Source organism: Cyphomyrmex costatus, unplaced genomic scaffold (genome assembly GCF_001594065.2).
Source record: "Cyphomyrmex costatus isolate MS0001 unplaced genomic scaffold, Ccosl1.0 scaffold281, whole genome shotgun sequence".
Lineage (NCBI taxonomy): Eukaryota > Metazoa > Arthropoda > Insecta > Hymenoptera > Formicidae > Cyphomyrmex > Cyphomyrmex costatus.
The window spans coordinates 730,757-746,029 of NW_017276922.1; the positions used below are offsets into that span (position 1 = coordinate 730,757).

Genomic DNA, 15,273 nt, shown 5'->3' on the forward strand with positions numbered 1-15,273 from the left:
TATAATCCATTTGTGCATAATACGATTCAGAGTAAGAAGATATACAGATCTGCATTTCCAAAGCTGCTGTGATGCGCTCTTAGTAAGACTATTTTCTTATGAAAAGCCATATTTACTATAAAAATATGTAGTATGAACATAATTTTAAACATAACTACTGTTTTGCTTATTGTAAACTATATTTAGTAATATATTGCAATTATAAAATCTTTTCTATTATTTATTTTTACCTTTCCATTACAATGATTTACATTACTTCTCATTATAACAGCATTATATAATCATAATATTATTAAACATTTTTTATTTTAGGCATCTTGATATAAAAAAAAGTTAATACAATTGATAAAAATATTTTTATATTTTTTGTGCAAAAAAATTTATATTTAGATAAACTAAAAAAATATAAATTTATTTTCAAATTTACTGCGGAATTTTCATTAACATATGTGTATGTATTAAAATATATTACCAATAAAATACGATAAATTTATATATACATATATATATGTGTGCGTGTGTGTGTGTGTGTGTGCGTGTGTGTGTGTGTGTGTGTGTGTGTATAATATGAAAAAAATATAAATATTTAGTGTGCGTGCGTGTGTGTGTGTGTGTGTGTGTGTGTGTGTGTGTATAATATGAAAAAAATATAAATATTTTTACTGTAATAATTATAAATGCATGCCTCTTAATTAATCTTATTATAATGATAGTAGTGGAGAACTTTATTCATACATTTTATCTATTAAATCAGCATACATCTTCTGAACTATGTTCTTTCTAAGCTTTAACGTGGGCCCCAATTCACCAGTTGGAATCGAAAAGTCATGAGGAAGAATTTCGAATTTCTGTACTTTTTGAGCATTACTTATAGCTTGCATATTCGCTCTCTTAATTGCCTTGTCGATTTCTTCATATATCTAAAATAGCAAGAAATATTTTGTAATATTTAAAGATCTAGATTAAATAAACACAAAGATGAGTGTTGCCGTGATGATCATATCGTTTGCACTCATTAAGGCTCCATCAAGCTATGTACTATGGAATTATTTAGCATAGATTTCGATTGAAATTATTTAAAACTGTATTTAAAACTTACAGCTGCATCACGAGAGTTTATGAGTTCTGTAACCGTTTTGACATTGCTACCAATAGACTGTGCCCATTTTAATACATCTAGTGCTAGCGTATCTAACGGCGCACCAGTTTCTTCATTCATATTACTCTGAAAAAAATTACTTAGATATTTAAAAGTTCAAATTTTCATTTCTAATTTTGTCTTCTCATCGCACCTTAAGCGTGACAAGGATTGTTAAATATTTCCTTTTATCTCCTATTACCATGGCATTACTTAAATATGGTAATTCCGACAATACCGCTTGCTCTATGTTGTACGATGTCACGTTTTCCCCTCCACTTGTGATTATCAGTTCTTTTATTCTACCTGTGTAAAAAATAAAAATACATATTTGCTGACATGGGATTATACGTACATGAATAACATTACACATTATTTGACAAGAAAATATTCTTTTCGAAAACCGAAATAGTCATTTTTTATAGTTTTTGGACGCTAAATATATATAAATCCAAAATACGTTAAAATAACACTCTCTTTTTGTAATTTTAATTAAAAATTTCTCAAAATTGGGACGTGATAGAGCAATTTGGATTCATCAGTGACAAATGACAATGAAATCGATGTCTACTCGACAATTGATTTCATTCCCAATTTTAAGAAATTTTTATGAAATCGATGTCGATTCTATTATCATTTTTCATTGGGCCATAGTCCATCCAAAAAATCTACAGCAAATGACTAGTCTGGTTCTGGTATCTTTTTTTGTTGAATAGTGTTATTTTTAATAAGTATTAGATATGATCTATTTGCATATTGTTAATAAGCGTAAAAAAAAACGTTTACCAGTAATAGATAAATTCCCGTTTGAATCAAATTTACCAAGATCACCACTATGGAACCAGCCATCTTTATCTTTGGTTTCTTTTGTTTGCTCCGGTGCATTTAAATAACCCATAAATACATGTCGTCCACTTATACAAATCTCTCCCTCGCCATGTTCATTTATATTGTCTAGCTTTGTATATAACCCAGGTAAAGGTTTTCCTACACCATCCATGCTAACATATGAGAAACAATATATTTTAAAAGTTTTAAACATCTGTGTAAATTCAGTATTAAGAATTAAAGCAGATGTACTGGGAGTACAAATTAGTTCGGTCCATTTTCCAAAAGATGATCGCCTCCAAAGACGAGTTATTTTTTCGAGATGAAATTCGAAAATTTCCCGAGAGATGGGAAAAAGTAACCAGCGATGGACAATAATAAATCTGTTTATTCATTTTGTTTTGAAATAAATGCATTTTTGAACACAATAAACGGACCGAACTAATTTGTACACCTAATAATTTACCTATATTTTTTAAAGTCGATACATGTATGAGGTCCACTACTTTCAGACAGTCCATACAACTCTATTAAAGGTATATCTAAACTCAAGAAATACTTTTTAATATCGATATTTATGGGTGCTGCTGCGGTAGCGAAGATATGGCACTTATTTAAACCCAATGCTGCCTTGACTTTGTCGAAAACAAGCCATTTTGCAAAGACGTAGCCCCAATGTTTGTAATTTATGCCATTCATTTTATTCGTGTAATAATGAAGACCTTGTGCTTTTGCCCATTTAGCAATCCAGGTTTTAATTACACCGTTACTGCGCGCTTTTTCTTGCATCTTTTCATATATCTTTTCCCATACTCTGGGAACTCCTAGCAAGATAGTCGGTTGCGCTATAAGTAACGTATTTATTAATGTACCCTTTAATGCATTTGGGTCCGCAAAATATACTGTGGTCGCTAACATTATGTTTATTATGATGTCAACTATCTGAAATTAATGAAAACATTATTTTTTCTAATTATAATAGATAATTAAATGTAGTTTCAAGATTGGAGAAGTTATGTTTTACGAAGTATTTAAAACGATAATTATGATGATAATTATATTCGTTATATACTCTTACAAACAAAATATAAGTGTATTATTATTACTGTCTAATTAAAAAGTGTAACATTATTAATTAAAAAGTGTAACATTATTAATTAAAAAGTGTAACATTATTAATTAAAAAGTGTAACACTTTTGCTAACTTGTTATTAAAAAAAGTAATGACGTTACAAGTAACGTGTTACTTCCAACCATATGTAATTTATATATGTAAAAAATTGTACGTATTAAGTGTTATATCACTGAAATATTTTTAATTATATATCGGAAATAGACACTATGTAATTAAAGAATCATTTATTTTCTAAAAATCTCTCTAAAAATAGACAAATTTTAAGTTAAAATAACTTCATCGAAAATCATAATAGCAAAATGTTTAAAAAAGTATTTTACACATCTTAAAATCTATTTTTCAGGTTAATCCGTTAAAAAAAATGATTCTACTGATATCTTATATGAAGTTACATAAATATAAATAAAGATAAATAAAGATGCGCCAAATTTCAAAATTTTTTACAAAGTTTCTTAGCGCGAAATAAAAACTGCACACAAATGCGGTATAGTATTTGAAAAAGTGAATTTTTACTTTCAATTTGCATTTTTTGTTGAGCGGCATATGATCCTTTTTTTTTTATTGAGTTACTCAACATTAAAGCAACGAATTCAGTGAAATAAAAATCGTATGACGTATCAATCTGAAAAAAGATCTTCATGTGTAAACTGCTTTTTTACACATGTATTATGATGATTTTTGACGAAATTATACAATCTTGAAATTTGATTATTTTTTTTTTGGAAAGGTAAGATAAGTGATTTTATCCACTTTTTAATTTTGTTGAGTAGTATATTATCCTATTTGAAATATCTTACCTGTCCTGCAACATGAGATAGTGGCAAATAGCTAACTGTAACTTCTGATTTTTCTTTCATACGTAGCACTGGTAACAATGCGCGTACGTTGAACAATATATTATCATGATTTAGCATTACAGCTTTTGGCTTTCCGACTGTTCCCGACTATAAAGAGATTTCAAATTAAAAAAATGTTATATTAAATATATTCTATAACAGTCATAATTTCATTAAATGCGATAAATTAAACATACCGTATAAACCAAAATGCAACATTCATTTATTCCTATCGTCTTTAACACAGATAGTAATTTATCCTCTGATTCTTTTTTACCTATGTCTAATAAATTGTCCCACTAAGATATAATAAATAATAATAAGTTTTATATTTACAAAAAAATATATAATAAGAAGACTTTAGACAAGTATAATAAACAATTTTTACGCTCAAAACATCCTTTTCGGTTGGTATGCCGTTATATTGAACGATTGCCTTCAAATGAGGTAAATTGTGTTTTATTTGTAATATTTTTTGCAATTGTTTCTCATCTTCAACAACTATTATATTTGCCCGACTATGTTCAGCGCAATATTGGCATGTCTCCGGTGAATTTGAGGCATAAATCCCTGCAGCGATCCCACTAAAAAGAAACGATGATGTATTTTTTTAAAAACAAGGAAAGTAAAAATACACATATCGCTTTTTTTTATTATCATATAGCCATATAAAGAATATCTAAATAATAATAATGTATGTATATTATGAATATGTAAATAGTGAATGCATGTAAATTAGACTATATACATATAAACTATATATATATGTTTATAGACATACAAATGATTAAACTTTTTTACCCAGCGTATATAGTTGCGAGTTTGGCAATTATCCATTCCGGACTATTAAATCCTAATATACAGACACTGTAATGTCGCTTCAAACCCAACTTCAAAAACGCTTTTGCAATGATTCTTACAGTGGACTCGTATTCTCTGTAATATAAATTAACAAAATTTTATAAATTGTACATAAATAATTGTATAATACATGCCATTTATTGTAATAAATGTAGTTGCTGATCTTATCGATTTTTCTATAAACCAGATTAAGAAGTATAGAGAAAGAATCTGTATAAAACGGTATTTATGTTTTATAAAATTTTATATAGAGAAATTAATTATATAAGTTTTATTATAATTATACTACTTGTTGCAATAGTAAAGGAAACAAAGTTCTTGATATAACTTTTTTTTACATACTGGAAAGTATACGTGGTTCTTTTGCCATTGATATCAGGTCTAGATACCAACGCTATGTGATCAGGGTGAAGCTTTGCTGTTCTAGTCAAAACTCCAGGGATTGATACGGGTATGTGTGAATTGAATCTGTTGCTATCTAATTTTATTCGTACTCTGCCATCGGCATTATACGTGATATCTGCGTCCGTAGGTAGTACCTGATCAGGGCCTAAAAATGTTCCAACAATAAATATTTACGTTTTTTTATTTAAAAAATTAAAATTTATGAAAAATCATTAATTGCTGGATAAAAAAAGAGCATATTTTGAAAAAAAGCATATTTTATCGTAGAGAAAATTTATAAATAATTGTTTACATAAAGCAGGTCAAATAACAATAATGCACTAACATTTGTACTGGCAATTGCGAAAGAAAGGTTGGAGGAGAGAGAAAAGTTTAGTTACTGTGTAAAAAAATTTTTTTAAATATATGACAAAATTACCATCAAGACCGGTTTCACTACATGATGCATACCTGACTGGTTGATTCATCTCCTGCAACAAGTTTTACACTCAGTTTATATTATAAATGTTAATATGCTTAAAATGCTTAAATGTTACAATACTATGATACTCATTTTATTTTTGATGAATTTAATAATAATTCGTGACACTGCTTACTTCGTGTTTTAATAATAGCCATTTGGAAATTAGGTCAGAAAGAAAATATGATAATATCAGTAATTATTAAAAAAGAAAAATTTTTAGGAATTGCAATCGCCTAATGAATAATCCAACATATTCTAGTCTAACAATTATATAAATATTTAGTATATTATAATTTTAAATACTTTTGGAATTTTTTAATTCTATAATATCTATATTATCTCTGCAATTTATAACGTCACTGTATAATATAATCAATCAAGTTATGCTCCATACAGCACAGACTTCTAAAAGACATCGTAAAAACATTTAGAAGCTGTTCCTATGTCCGGTACTTGTCGAGAAATTTGGCTATACTCATGTTTAACTTACTTTTCTAACTTTAAATTATTTTACAGACAAAGACAGATATTAGTACAATAAATAGTAAAAATTATTAGTATTAATAGTAACCTTTCTTTAATAGAAACGTATTTATCTCCTAAATTTGACGAATATGGTATATGAAGACGATCGGCTCACTAATTTGTCTAAAATCGTGGAATCAGTTTGAAAACCATCATTTTGAGAAAAATATCTTTCAAATAAAGTTCGCACGCTTGGATGTGATATATTAGGTACACACGAGAACACAATTGCCGCCTTCCCATGCCTTTTCATGCATTCTTATTCCTTCTGTTTATTCTTTCTTTATCTCTCTCTCATACACACATATACATAATATAAAATGTCAACTACACCTAAACCCACATGAACTTTAGGTGACATAATGTATGTTAACTTTAAATGCTTATATATAATTAAAAAGTTAAACGAAAGCGTAGCATGACAGACAGTGCACCAGGCTGTCATACATGTGATCCCTGGTAGGAACCAAAATACTTATGCTCGTGTCCCCTTTGGGAAAAGACTGGCAACCTCTCGATTCCCGAGAGTAGTCTTACCCACAGAAATATCTCTTGACAAAATCCGCTGTTCGAAATCGGTATTAAAAACTGTAGGTCCCATATATGTTTGTGACAATTGAATAATAATCAGCGTGCGCACCACAAGCATACGAAAGAGGATGTAATACAGACCAAAGGTCTAACGTAAGAAGAAGAAAGAAGAAGAATTAAAAAGTTATTATAGCCTTGAAATTTTAATATTAGTACATATTTCCAGCTCAAAATGATCTTATCAGAAATATACCCTTAAGTGTTATTACTATCCTTATCCGATATTCTGTACATGCAATGTATAAAGAGAATATAGTAATGGAATTAGAACGGAATTTAGATGTATAAAACAGATACGTACAAAAATCGAGATGAGTAAATACTTTTGGACAGTAGTATAGAAATTCTTTCTGTAACCTCGAAGAACCTGTTTGTTTCTGTCTATTCTCTGTTGAAACCTCCTTGAAAGCCTTCACTACTTTAATAATTTGCTTTAATAATTTAGCTCTGTCTCGAGATTCGGTTACTATTGTATTACTCGTATATTTTAGTACACGATTATATTTTATACTATTTCGATCCGTTTTTACACGATACATACGAGCTAAAGTCTCATTATACAAAACAATCGAATGATCCTACTTCATAAATCTTGTAAATATGTGTACTCGTAAAACTTTTGAATTAGGAAATTAGTGTCACTACGCTTATCTTAACGCCGGTCTCTCGCAGAGACCCGAGAGACCGGCGTTAAGATAAGCGTAGTGACACTACCATATTCCTTTATACATATACACGATAGAAGTAGTTTCATTGAAACTTGGAAAAATCCAAAACCTTTTGTACTTGTCTGAGCTATTCTATTGTTGCGGTCATTGTGATGAAGCTTTGAAAGGCCCGTTAAGGACCATAACACACAAACAGTTTAGGTACTAAGCGAATTGGTCAATCAGAATAGAGATTGCGTAAAGCCATAACAAATTTATATTGATTTACTTACATATATAACGTATAGTGACTTCTTTAAGTATGTACTTTCATAAAAAATCCATTATTTGCTTTACCATTGAAGAAAATCGAAGACTTCCTTTCTTGGATGTTCTTGTTAAGAAGACTGAAGATTAATGTTTTAGACTATTGAGAAAACTGATACTCATAAATAGATATCTATATGCTGAGTCACATCACCACTCAGCAAAATACATAGTCAGTAAATAAATAACTAAGTCATATATAGGCTGCATTTTGATATTACCGCTAGAACTAAAAATTTATAGTACACTTTACGCGCACTATAAATTTTTAACATAAATATCGAAACGCTACCTTAGAATCAGTAGCGCGTTTATTTATACAACTAAAAAAAAAGATGAAAACACTAGATAACTTAAACGATTTAAACAAATCGTAACTGTGATGCGATTTTGTAAATTGTTAGACTAATGCCTATTGATAATGGCATTAATAAGGATTTTTTAAAACATTATTTTTTTTCAAAAGAGTAGAAATTTTATAAAATATTTGCATTTTTTGTAAAACAACTGCGTCATTTTGAGAAAAATAAATATTTTAAAAAATCTTTATGTACTTCAATTCAGTTTTTGATATATAGAAATGAAAATTCTTTGTGTTTTGTTCAAGGTTAAACTGTGTGCCTGAAATTCTATATGTACTGATTTGAAGATGTAGAAAAAAGGATTTTGCCAAAAGGATGCGCCGTCATTTATCTACATCTAATAATAAGTTATATGTGTAACTTAATGGGTATAACATAATAATTATATATATCTTTCCGGTTTTCAGCTAAAATTGATCGAATTAATCGGCCGCATCACAGTTTCGGCAATTCTTTTCTCATATACTTTTGTTATTTTATACATGTGAGCTTTTCGCATATGGATTGGCAACACAAACAAGACTGTGTTAGTACTTTTCCTTTTAGAAAAATTCAGAAATATATTTATGCATGCCTGACATCGTATATGCTTAATCCGTAATGAAAACTGATCGTTAATTCAGTCGAATTGACGTTGATTGAGCTTGTTAAAAAATTCTTCTTTTTTACGATTTTACAATTTAAAATTTTAGTTGTGTATATTTTAATTATTGCATATTATATTTAAAAAATATCTTAATTTGTGTGCTTCATCATGATTATATCATTTTTAATTCTGATATAATATTAACGCACTATACGTTTAATTGACATGTGCAATGTACATTTCTGGACATTTTTAGAAAGAAAAATATCTACCTGAAAGGAGGGTATGTTTTTCTCTTCAATCTTCTCCAGATGTTTCTTTGCAGACACTATATCAATTACCTGTCTATATTATACTTATAAAGTCTGTGATCTCTGTCTTCTTTCCCCTTCTTCCTTTATCCTCAATAGCGAGAACTTTTTAATAAAGTAGGTCAGTATCTGATTGCTTCTTGCTGGGTATCAATCACGTAACATTCTTTTTTAATGTCGTAGCAGAGACTTTTGCATAAGAGAATTAATCAATCAAAGTTCCTCTTTTCCGTGAAATGGAAAGAAAGAAAGGATTTTGATTGATTGATTTTTTTATTACGATATGTGATTCATATCGTACGATACTTTAATTTTGTCATAAACGAACGTACAACGATGTTATTTATCCACATTAACTTTTGTGAAAGACGTGTTCCACAAATTAAATGCTTTATTGTTGGACTGACTGTGAGAATTATGTCACAAGGACGTCATAATTTTATATGTAATTGCGCTAAATGATAGAGATTCTAACTTTTGAAGAAAATAATGTTTTTCTTAAATGTAAAAAGTTGCTAAAAAAATAGCTTGACGAATACTGCGAATATTGCGCAAAAAGCAATGCTGTCAGATTTAAAAAAATACCGCAATTAATGATTTATGTTTATATTTGCAATGTTAAGTACGAGTTGTATTTTTCATCTGCAACATTTCTCGTTTCCGATTTATTTCACAATTTTGATAAAAAGAAAAACAAATTATTTATCCACATATATCTATACAAAGAATCGTTAAATTTTTAAGTTTTATATTATAGAAAAGAGACAAGTTTATATAATTTCATCAATTTGAAGCTATAGAGAAGATATAGATATAAATATATAGATGTTTCCAAAATTTACAACTAAAAATACTAGCAAGAAACTTAAAAAATTAAATTGAAAAGTTAATTGTAATTTTTTATTTTCAGTAATAGTTTTTGAGATATAGATTTAAATGGTCATCTCATTATATTATAAATTACATGCTTAAATGGTCACCTGTGAAAGCACGTTGAAATCCGCTTATCAGCGCCCACTAAAGCTAGAATCACACGCGATGCTCGATTTTTTAAATTATAAGTACGCATGTATGCTGCTACGTTCGTTTTGTTGCATGCAGTCTGACGTTTGACAGATAACTACGAAATTAGTACAGTTGTTTTTATTCTGAAGGTGCTGTCAATCGCAGACAATCGTCTGCTCAATCACATGACAATTTTTAATCTTTTGATTGAAGCATGCAAGGAAACAAGTTATGAAGTAACGCATAATAAATGCAGAAGTCGTGCATATCAACATGCCGCGCTCTATGTATGAATGTTACAGTATGCATCAGAGCAAGTATAGAATACATGTATGCATGTCTTTCAAGAAATCCAACATTGTATAATTTTTGGCTTTATATTACCGCACGCGACTCATGAAGAAATAACTACCTAAACGTAGTTTAACTAGCCATATTTGAACTCTTATATTCTCGATCGTAAATTACTGTTTAATTATAATTACTATAATTATGATTATTATTTACTATGTCACATTAGTAACAATAACTATATATACAGTTCTAACAAAAAATATATACGTATATGTAGTTATAGCAACCTAAAATAACTATAATTATAGTTAGTACAAATATTGGAGATATATATGGATTATTTTGGCTAAAGTATTAATTATCTTTAGTTCTTACTTCACTCCGTATCGCACGACAGTTCTCGCAATACTAACTATTAACTAAGAACTTAGACTATATCTATGTTGATAACGCTGTACATAAATAGATATCTAATACGTGAAATACGATTCAATATGTTTGATTTTGATTCAATTCTCTAAAAGAAGATACAATTTTTTTGTTAACAACTCTAGATTTAACGAAGCTATGATATATAAAATAACGAACATTAACATAACATGACGCGACTAAATATTATATAGATATACCGAATAGTAACTTGTAGTTACAGTGTTTCGTGAAGCATACAACAATTATTTACGATTAATTAAAGAAGACAATTAATGAAAATAACTTTCAATGAACTTCGTAAACTGGTACACATGATGTAATAAGTTGAAGTGAAATAAATAAATTATATTTCTTTTAGTGTAACTTATTGCGTCATGTATACCAGTTCAACAAATTTTTCATAAATCACAGGCCAAATATAATACAGTGAGTGCAAAAAGTATTCGTAAAAAAATGCTGTTGATTCAATTAAAATCTCTATCACGGGCTGTCACTAATATAAGTAATTAATTCATGTAAATTTTTATTGATACAAAGACTTTTATTATTGTTTCAATAATCAAGGTCTTTGTATCAATAAAAATGCACATGAATTAATTACTTATGTTAGTGACAGCCCGTGATAGAGATTTTAATTGAATCAACTGCATTTTAATTGAATCAATAGCATTGTTTTCTCAGTAGGAAATACATTCGTACAAAGAAAATTTAAAAAAAAACCTTATTTATAAAAAATAAACATTGTTAATCATCCAGTAAGAAATAATCATCAATCAGACGTTGAATCAACACCGAATTTGTGTCAAAATCATTGTTAACAATTTATCGATATTGTGTCGACATCAATTCGATTAGTCATTTCTCGCTAGATAAGGTTTACATTTAAAAAATGGTTTTTCTAAAAAAATTTTTTCTCTGTACGAATACTTTTTGTACTCACTGTATAATGCATATAATATAAACAATAAATATTTATAATCTTGCTTAATTTCCGTAACATCTTACTTACAAAATTTTTTATTAATAAATGTGTGATGGCATTATTCTATTTCTAACGATATGTCTCGATATTTCTCCAAGATAATATACTATTTAATTTTGTTTAAGTAGCCCTCTAATAAGATATATAATATATATCCCATGGAACTTCTCTTTACGTTAACGAAAAAACAATTAAAACACTTTTAACATGCTCTTTATGTTCTTTAATCTAAATTAAAATATATATTTTGTTTATAAATTATTCGATGTTTTACATGTAAAAAAAAAATTATAAATGTGCTCGATTTCAGTTTTTTGAACATTAATTTCTATTATCGGAATTAAAAGTACTGATACATGTGAGCTAAAATGTATATTGAGTATGAAATTATAACATTGATGTTACGTTATTTGATGCCATGCTTATTGTGTATATTATAGTTTTATTCATACATTTTATCTATTAGATTAGCATACATTTTCTGAACTACGTTTCTTTTAAGCTTTAGTGTGGGTCCCAATTCGCCAGTTGAAATTGAAAAATCATGAGGAAGAATTTCAAATTTCTGTATTTTTTGAACATTACTTATAGCTTGCATATTCGCTCTTTTAATTGCCTTGTCGATTTCTTCGTATATCTAAAAAGATAAGAAACATTTTATAATATTTAAACGTTTTAAACCTAAACGAACACAAGTACGAATGCTGTTGTACTCGTAATGTTGTTTGCATTAAATTAACTCTAATGGTACACACAATACTGACCTATATTAATCCAATATTGTCAATACGTTTTAATACATTATCAATATATAAATAATGTGATACTAGTAAATTGTTACTACGAAAGCTGTTTATATTTGTATTTGTTTGCGCTCATTTGCTCGAGATTCGGGCTTAAGAAATAAACATTTTTTTATTATACAATTTTAAATAATATTATGAGTTTTTTTCAAGACTTACGGCTGTATCACGAGTGCTTATGACTTCTTTAACTGTTTTGGAACTACTACCAATAGACTTTGCCCATTTCAAAACATTTGGAGATAATGTATCTAATGGTGCGCCAGTTGCTTCATTCATGTTACTCTGAAAAGAAATGTATTATTTGATTATTCATAATTAAAAATTTTTATTTTTTCGCATTGTACCTTTAGCGTGACAAGAACTGCTAAATATTTTCTATGATCTCCAATTACCATAGCATTACTTAAGTATGGTAATTCCGATAATATTGATTGCTCTATATTATTCGGTGATACATTTTTCCCTCCACTTGTGATTATCAGTTCTTTTATTCTACCTGCAAATACATAAAAAATATTCAGTCACAAATTCTAATACCAAAATATCAAGGCTCTAATAGTTTTTTAATTATAATTTATTTAAAATTAGTGAATACTGTCTAAAATTCATGCGTTTAGGTGTGATACAACGAAAAATGTCAATCACACCTAAAAGCGCGTACTTTATAATTTACTTTATTATTTGCTAACTTTAAATGTTTGTGATTCGAAAATTATTACATCTTTGTCATTTTTGTATTAGAATGTTCGTCTCAAAATAATCTTATAAATATACCCTTAAGCATTATTATAGCTTTTACTGGGTACGGTATACATTATACTTGTTGACATAACCCATTCGTAATAATTATTTTTAATAAGTATTATTGAGTAATACTAGGTGCAAAATGAATGTTTACCAGTAATAAGCAAATTCCCATTTAAATCGAATTTGCCAAGATCACCACTATGCAACCAGCCATGTTTATCTTTGGCTTCTTTTGTTTGCTCCGGTGCATTTAAATAACCCATAAATATATGTCGCCCACTCATACAAATCTCTCCCTCGCCATGTTCATTTATATTGTCTAGCTTTGTATATAACCCAGGTAAAGGTTTCCCTACACCATCCATGCTAATAAATGAGAATAACATTTATTGTTAACAAGATATTTTGAACATAAATATCTTTGTAAATTCAATATGACAAATAAAAGCAAATATAATTTACCTGCATTTATTAATGTCATTTAATGTTTGACCCCCACTACATTCAGACATTCCATACCCCTCTAATAGAGGTATGTCTGAAGTTAGGAAATATTTTTTAATATCGATGTTCATGGGTGCTGCTGAGGTAACAAAGTGGTGGCACTTATTCAAACCCATTGCTACTTTGACTTTGTCAAAAATAAGCCATTTTGCAAAGACGTAGCCCCAGTGTTTATAATCTATGCCATTCATTTTATTCGTGTAATAATGAAGACTTTGTGCTTTTGCCCATTTAGCAATCCAGGTTTTTATTACGCCGTTACTACGTGCTTTCTCTTGCATCTTTTCATATATTTTTTCCCACACTCTTGGCACTCCTAGGAAAACAGTCGGTTGTGCTACAAGTAGCGTATTTATTAATGTATCTTTTAATGCAATTGAGTCTGCAAAGTATACTGTAGTTGCTACCATAATGTTTGTAAAGAGGTCAATTATCTAAAAGTAATAAAGATGTTATTATAAATTTTTTCTATTGTAATAAATATGTGATTATGTTTAATTGCAATGTTGTCAAATTCCTTCTTCAAAACTCGCTGCATGTTTTATAATTTACAAATACACATTTTATGCGTATGAATAGTACCTGTATAAAGTAAAATTTTGGAATGTAATATTTATATAAAATATAGTTATATACAAAATATCCGCGATGTGTAATATTGATATTTTATATATATATATATATGATGTTCTGTGTTAAATCGGTCATCTCCTGCTCATTTCAATTCTTGAGATAAAATTCTATAAAAGGGTTTAAAATTTTCCTTGAAAAGTCTGACATTGATAAAATTAATGATATCGTAAATAAACGCGAACAATGTGATGTTGAGATCTAATTCGTGTGCGTGCGTGCATGCGCGTGCGTGTCAAAACGAATTACTTACGTTGAAATCAATCATTCATCTGTAACACGATATCCACTAATTACCAAGCATTTGCACAAAATTTCAAATTTTAATTCGATCATTCTCTTCCCGAGAAAGTACGTCGCGAAAAAAATTTACGGTAAGAGTATTATTGTGCGGTAAAATTTAGAATTTCTACAGGATAATAATATGATAATTTAATAAATGTTGAAGCTTTATATTACCTTATAAGAAATACTACTAAGAAATATTACAAAGAATCAGAGGGCCTTTATTCTTGAAAAGAAATGTATACGTAAAACTAGGAAAATACAATAGTATATGTTACCTATAGTATAGTAATTTCCTAGTTTACATATATTTTCTTTTCAAAAATAGGAGCCCAAAGACCTCTTCATCATATCATGCACGTTTATTTACGATATTATTAATTTTTCCAATGCTTTTTTTATTCCAATCGTCGTTTTGGGTCCATTTCGAATTTTCAAAAATGCCATACGGCATCGAAAAATAGACATGTCAAAGAAAATTTTAAGCCCTTTTAAAGAATTTTTTCTCAAGAATTAAAATGGGCAAAGAGATGGCCAATTTAACAGAGAACGCCCCATATATATATATATATA

At 28.6% G+C, this 15,273-nt stretch overlaps 2 protein-coding genes across 2 annotated transcripts in view; both read right to left on the bottom strand.

Moving 5' to 3' along the window:
- Positions 1–711: 711 nt before the first annotated feature.
- On the bottom strand, positions 712–5,679 carry LOC108775071 (long-chain-fatty-acid--CoA ligase ACSBG2). Its single transcript, XM_018541350.1, has 11 exons — positions 5,622–5,679; positions 5,141–5,348; positions 4,739–4,873; positions 4,326–4,521; positions 4,135–4,236; positions 3,899–4,045; positions 2,433–2,908; positions 1,925–2,139; positions 1,293–1,444; positions 1,100–1,225; positions 712–920 (listed from the first exon to the last, which is right to left on the bottom strand). Exons 1-11 carry the CDS (start codon positions 5,668–5,670, stop codon positions 726–728), a joined length of 2,001 nt encoding a protein of 666 aa, XP_018396852.1. The 5' UTR covers positions 5,671–5,679; the 3' UTR covers positions 712–725.
- Positions 5,680–12,170: 6,491 nt separating this feature from the next.
- The window catches only part of LOC108775074 (very long-chain-fatty-acid--CoA ligase bubblegum), a 5,131-nt gene continuing 2,028 nt past the window's right edge, over positions 12,171–15,273 (bottom strand). The window contains exons 7-11 of the mRNA XM_018541351.1: positions 13,744–14,219; positions 13,433–13,647; positions 12,879–13,030; positions 12,691–12,816; positions 12,171–12,365 (exon numbers count right to left, since the gene is read on the bottom strand). Coding sequence (XP_018396853.1) covers positions 12,171–12,365; positions 12,691–12,816; positions 12,879–13,030; positions 13,433–13,647; positions 13,744–14,219 — 1,164 coding nt within the window. The remainder of the gene's footprint in view (positions 12,366–12,690; positions 12,817–12,878; positions 13,031–13,432; positions 13,648–13,743; positions 14,220–15,273) is intronic.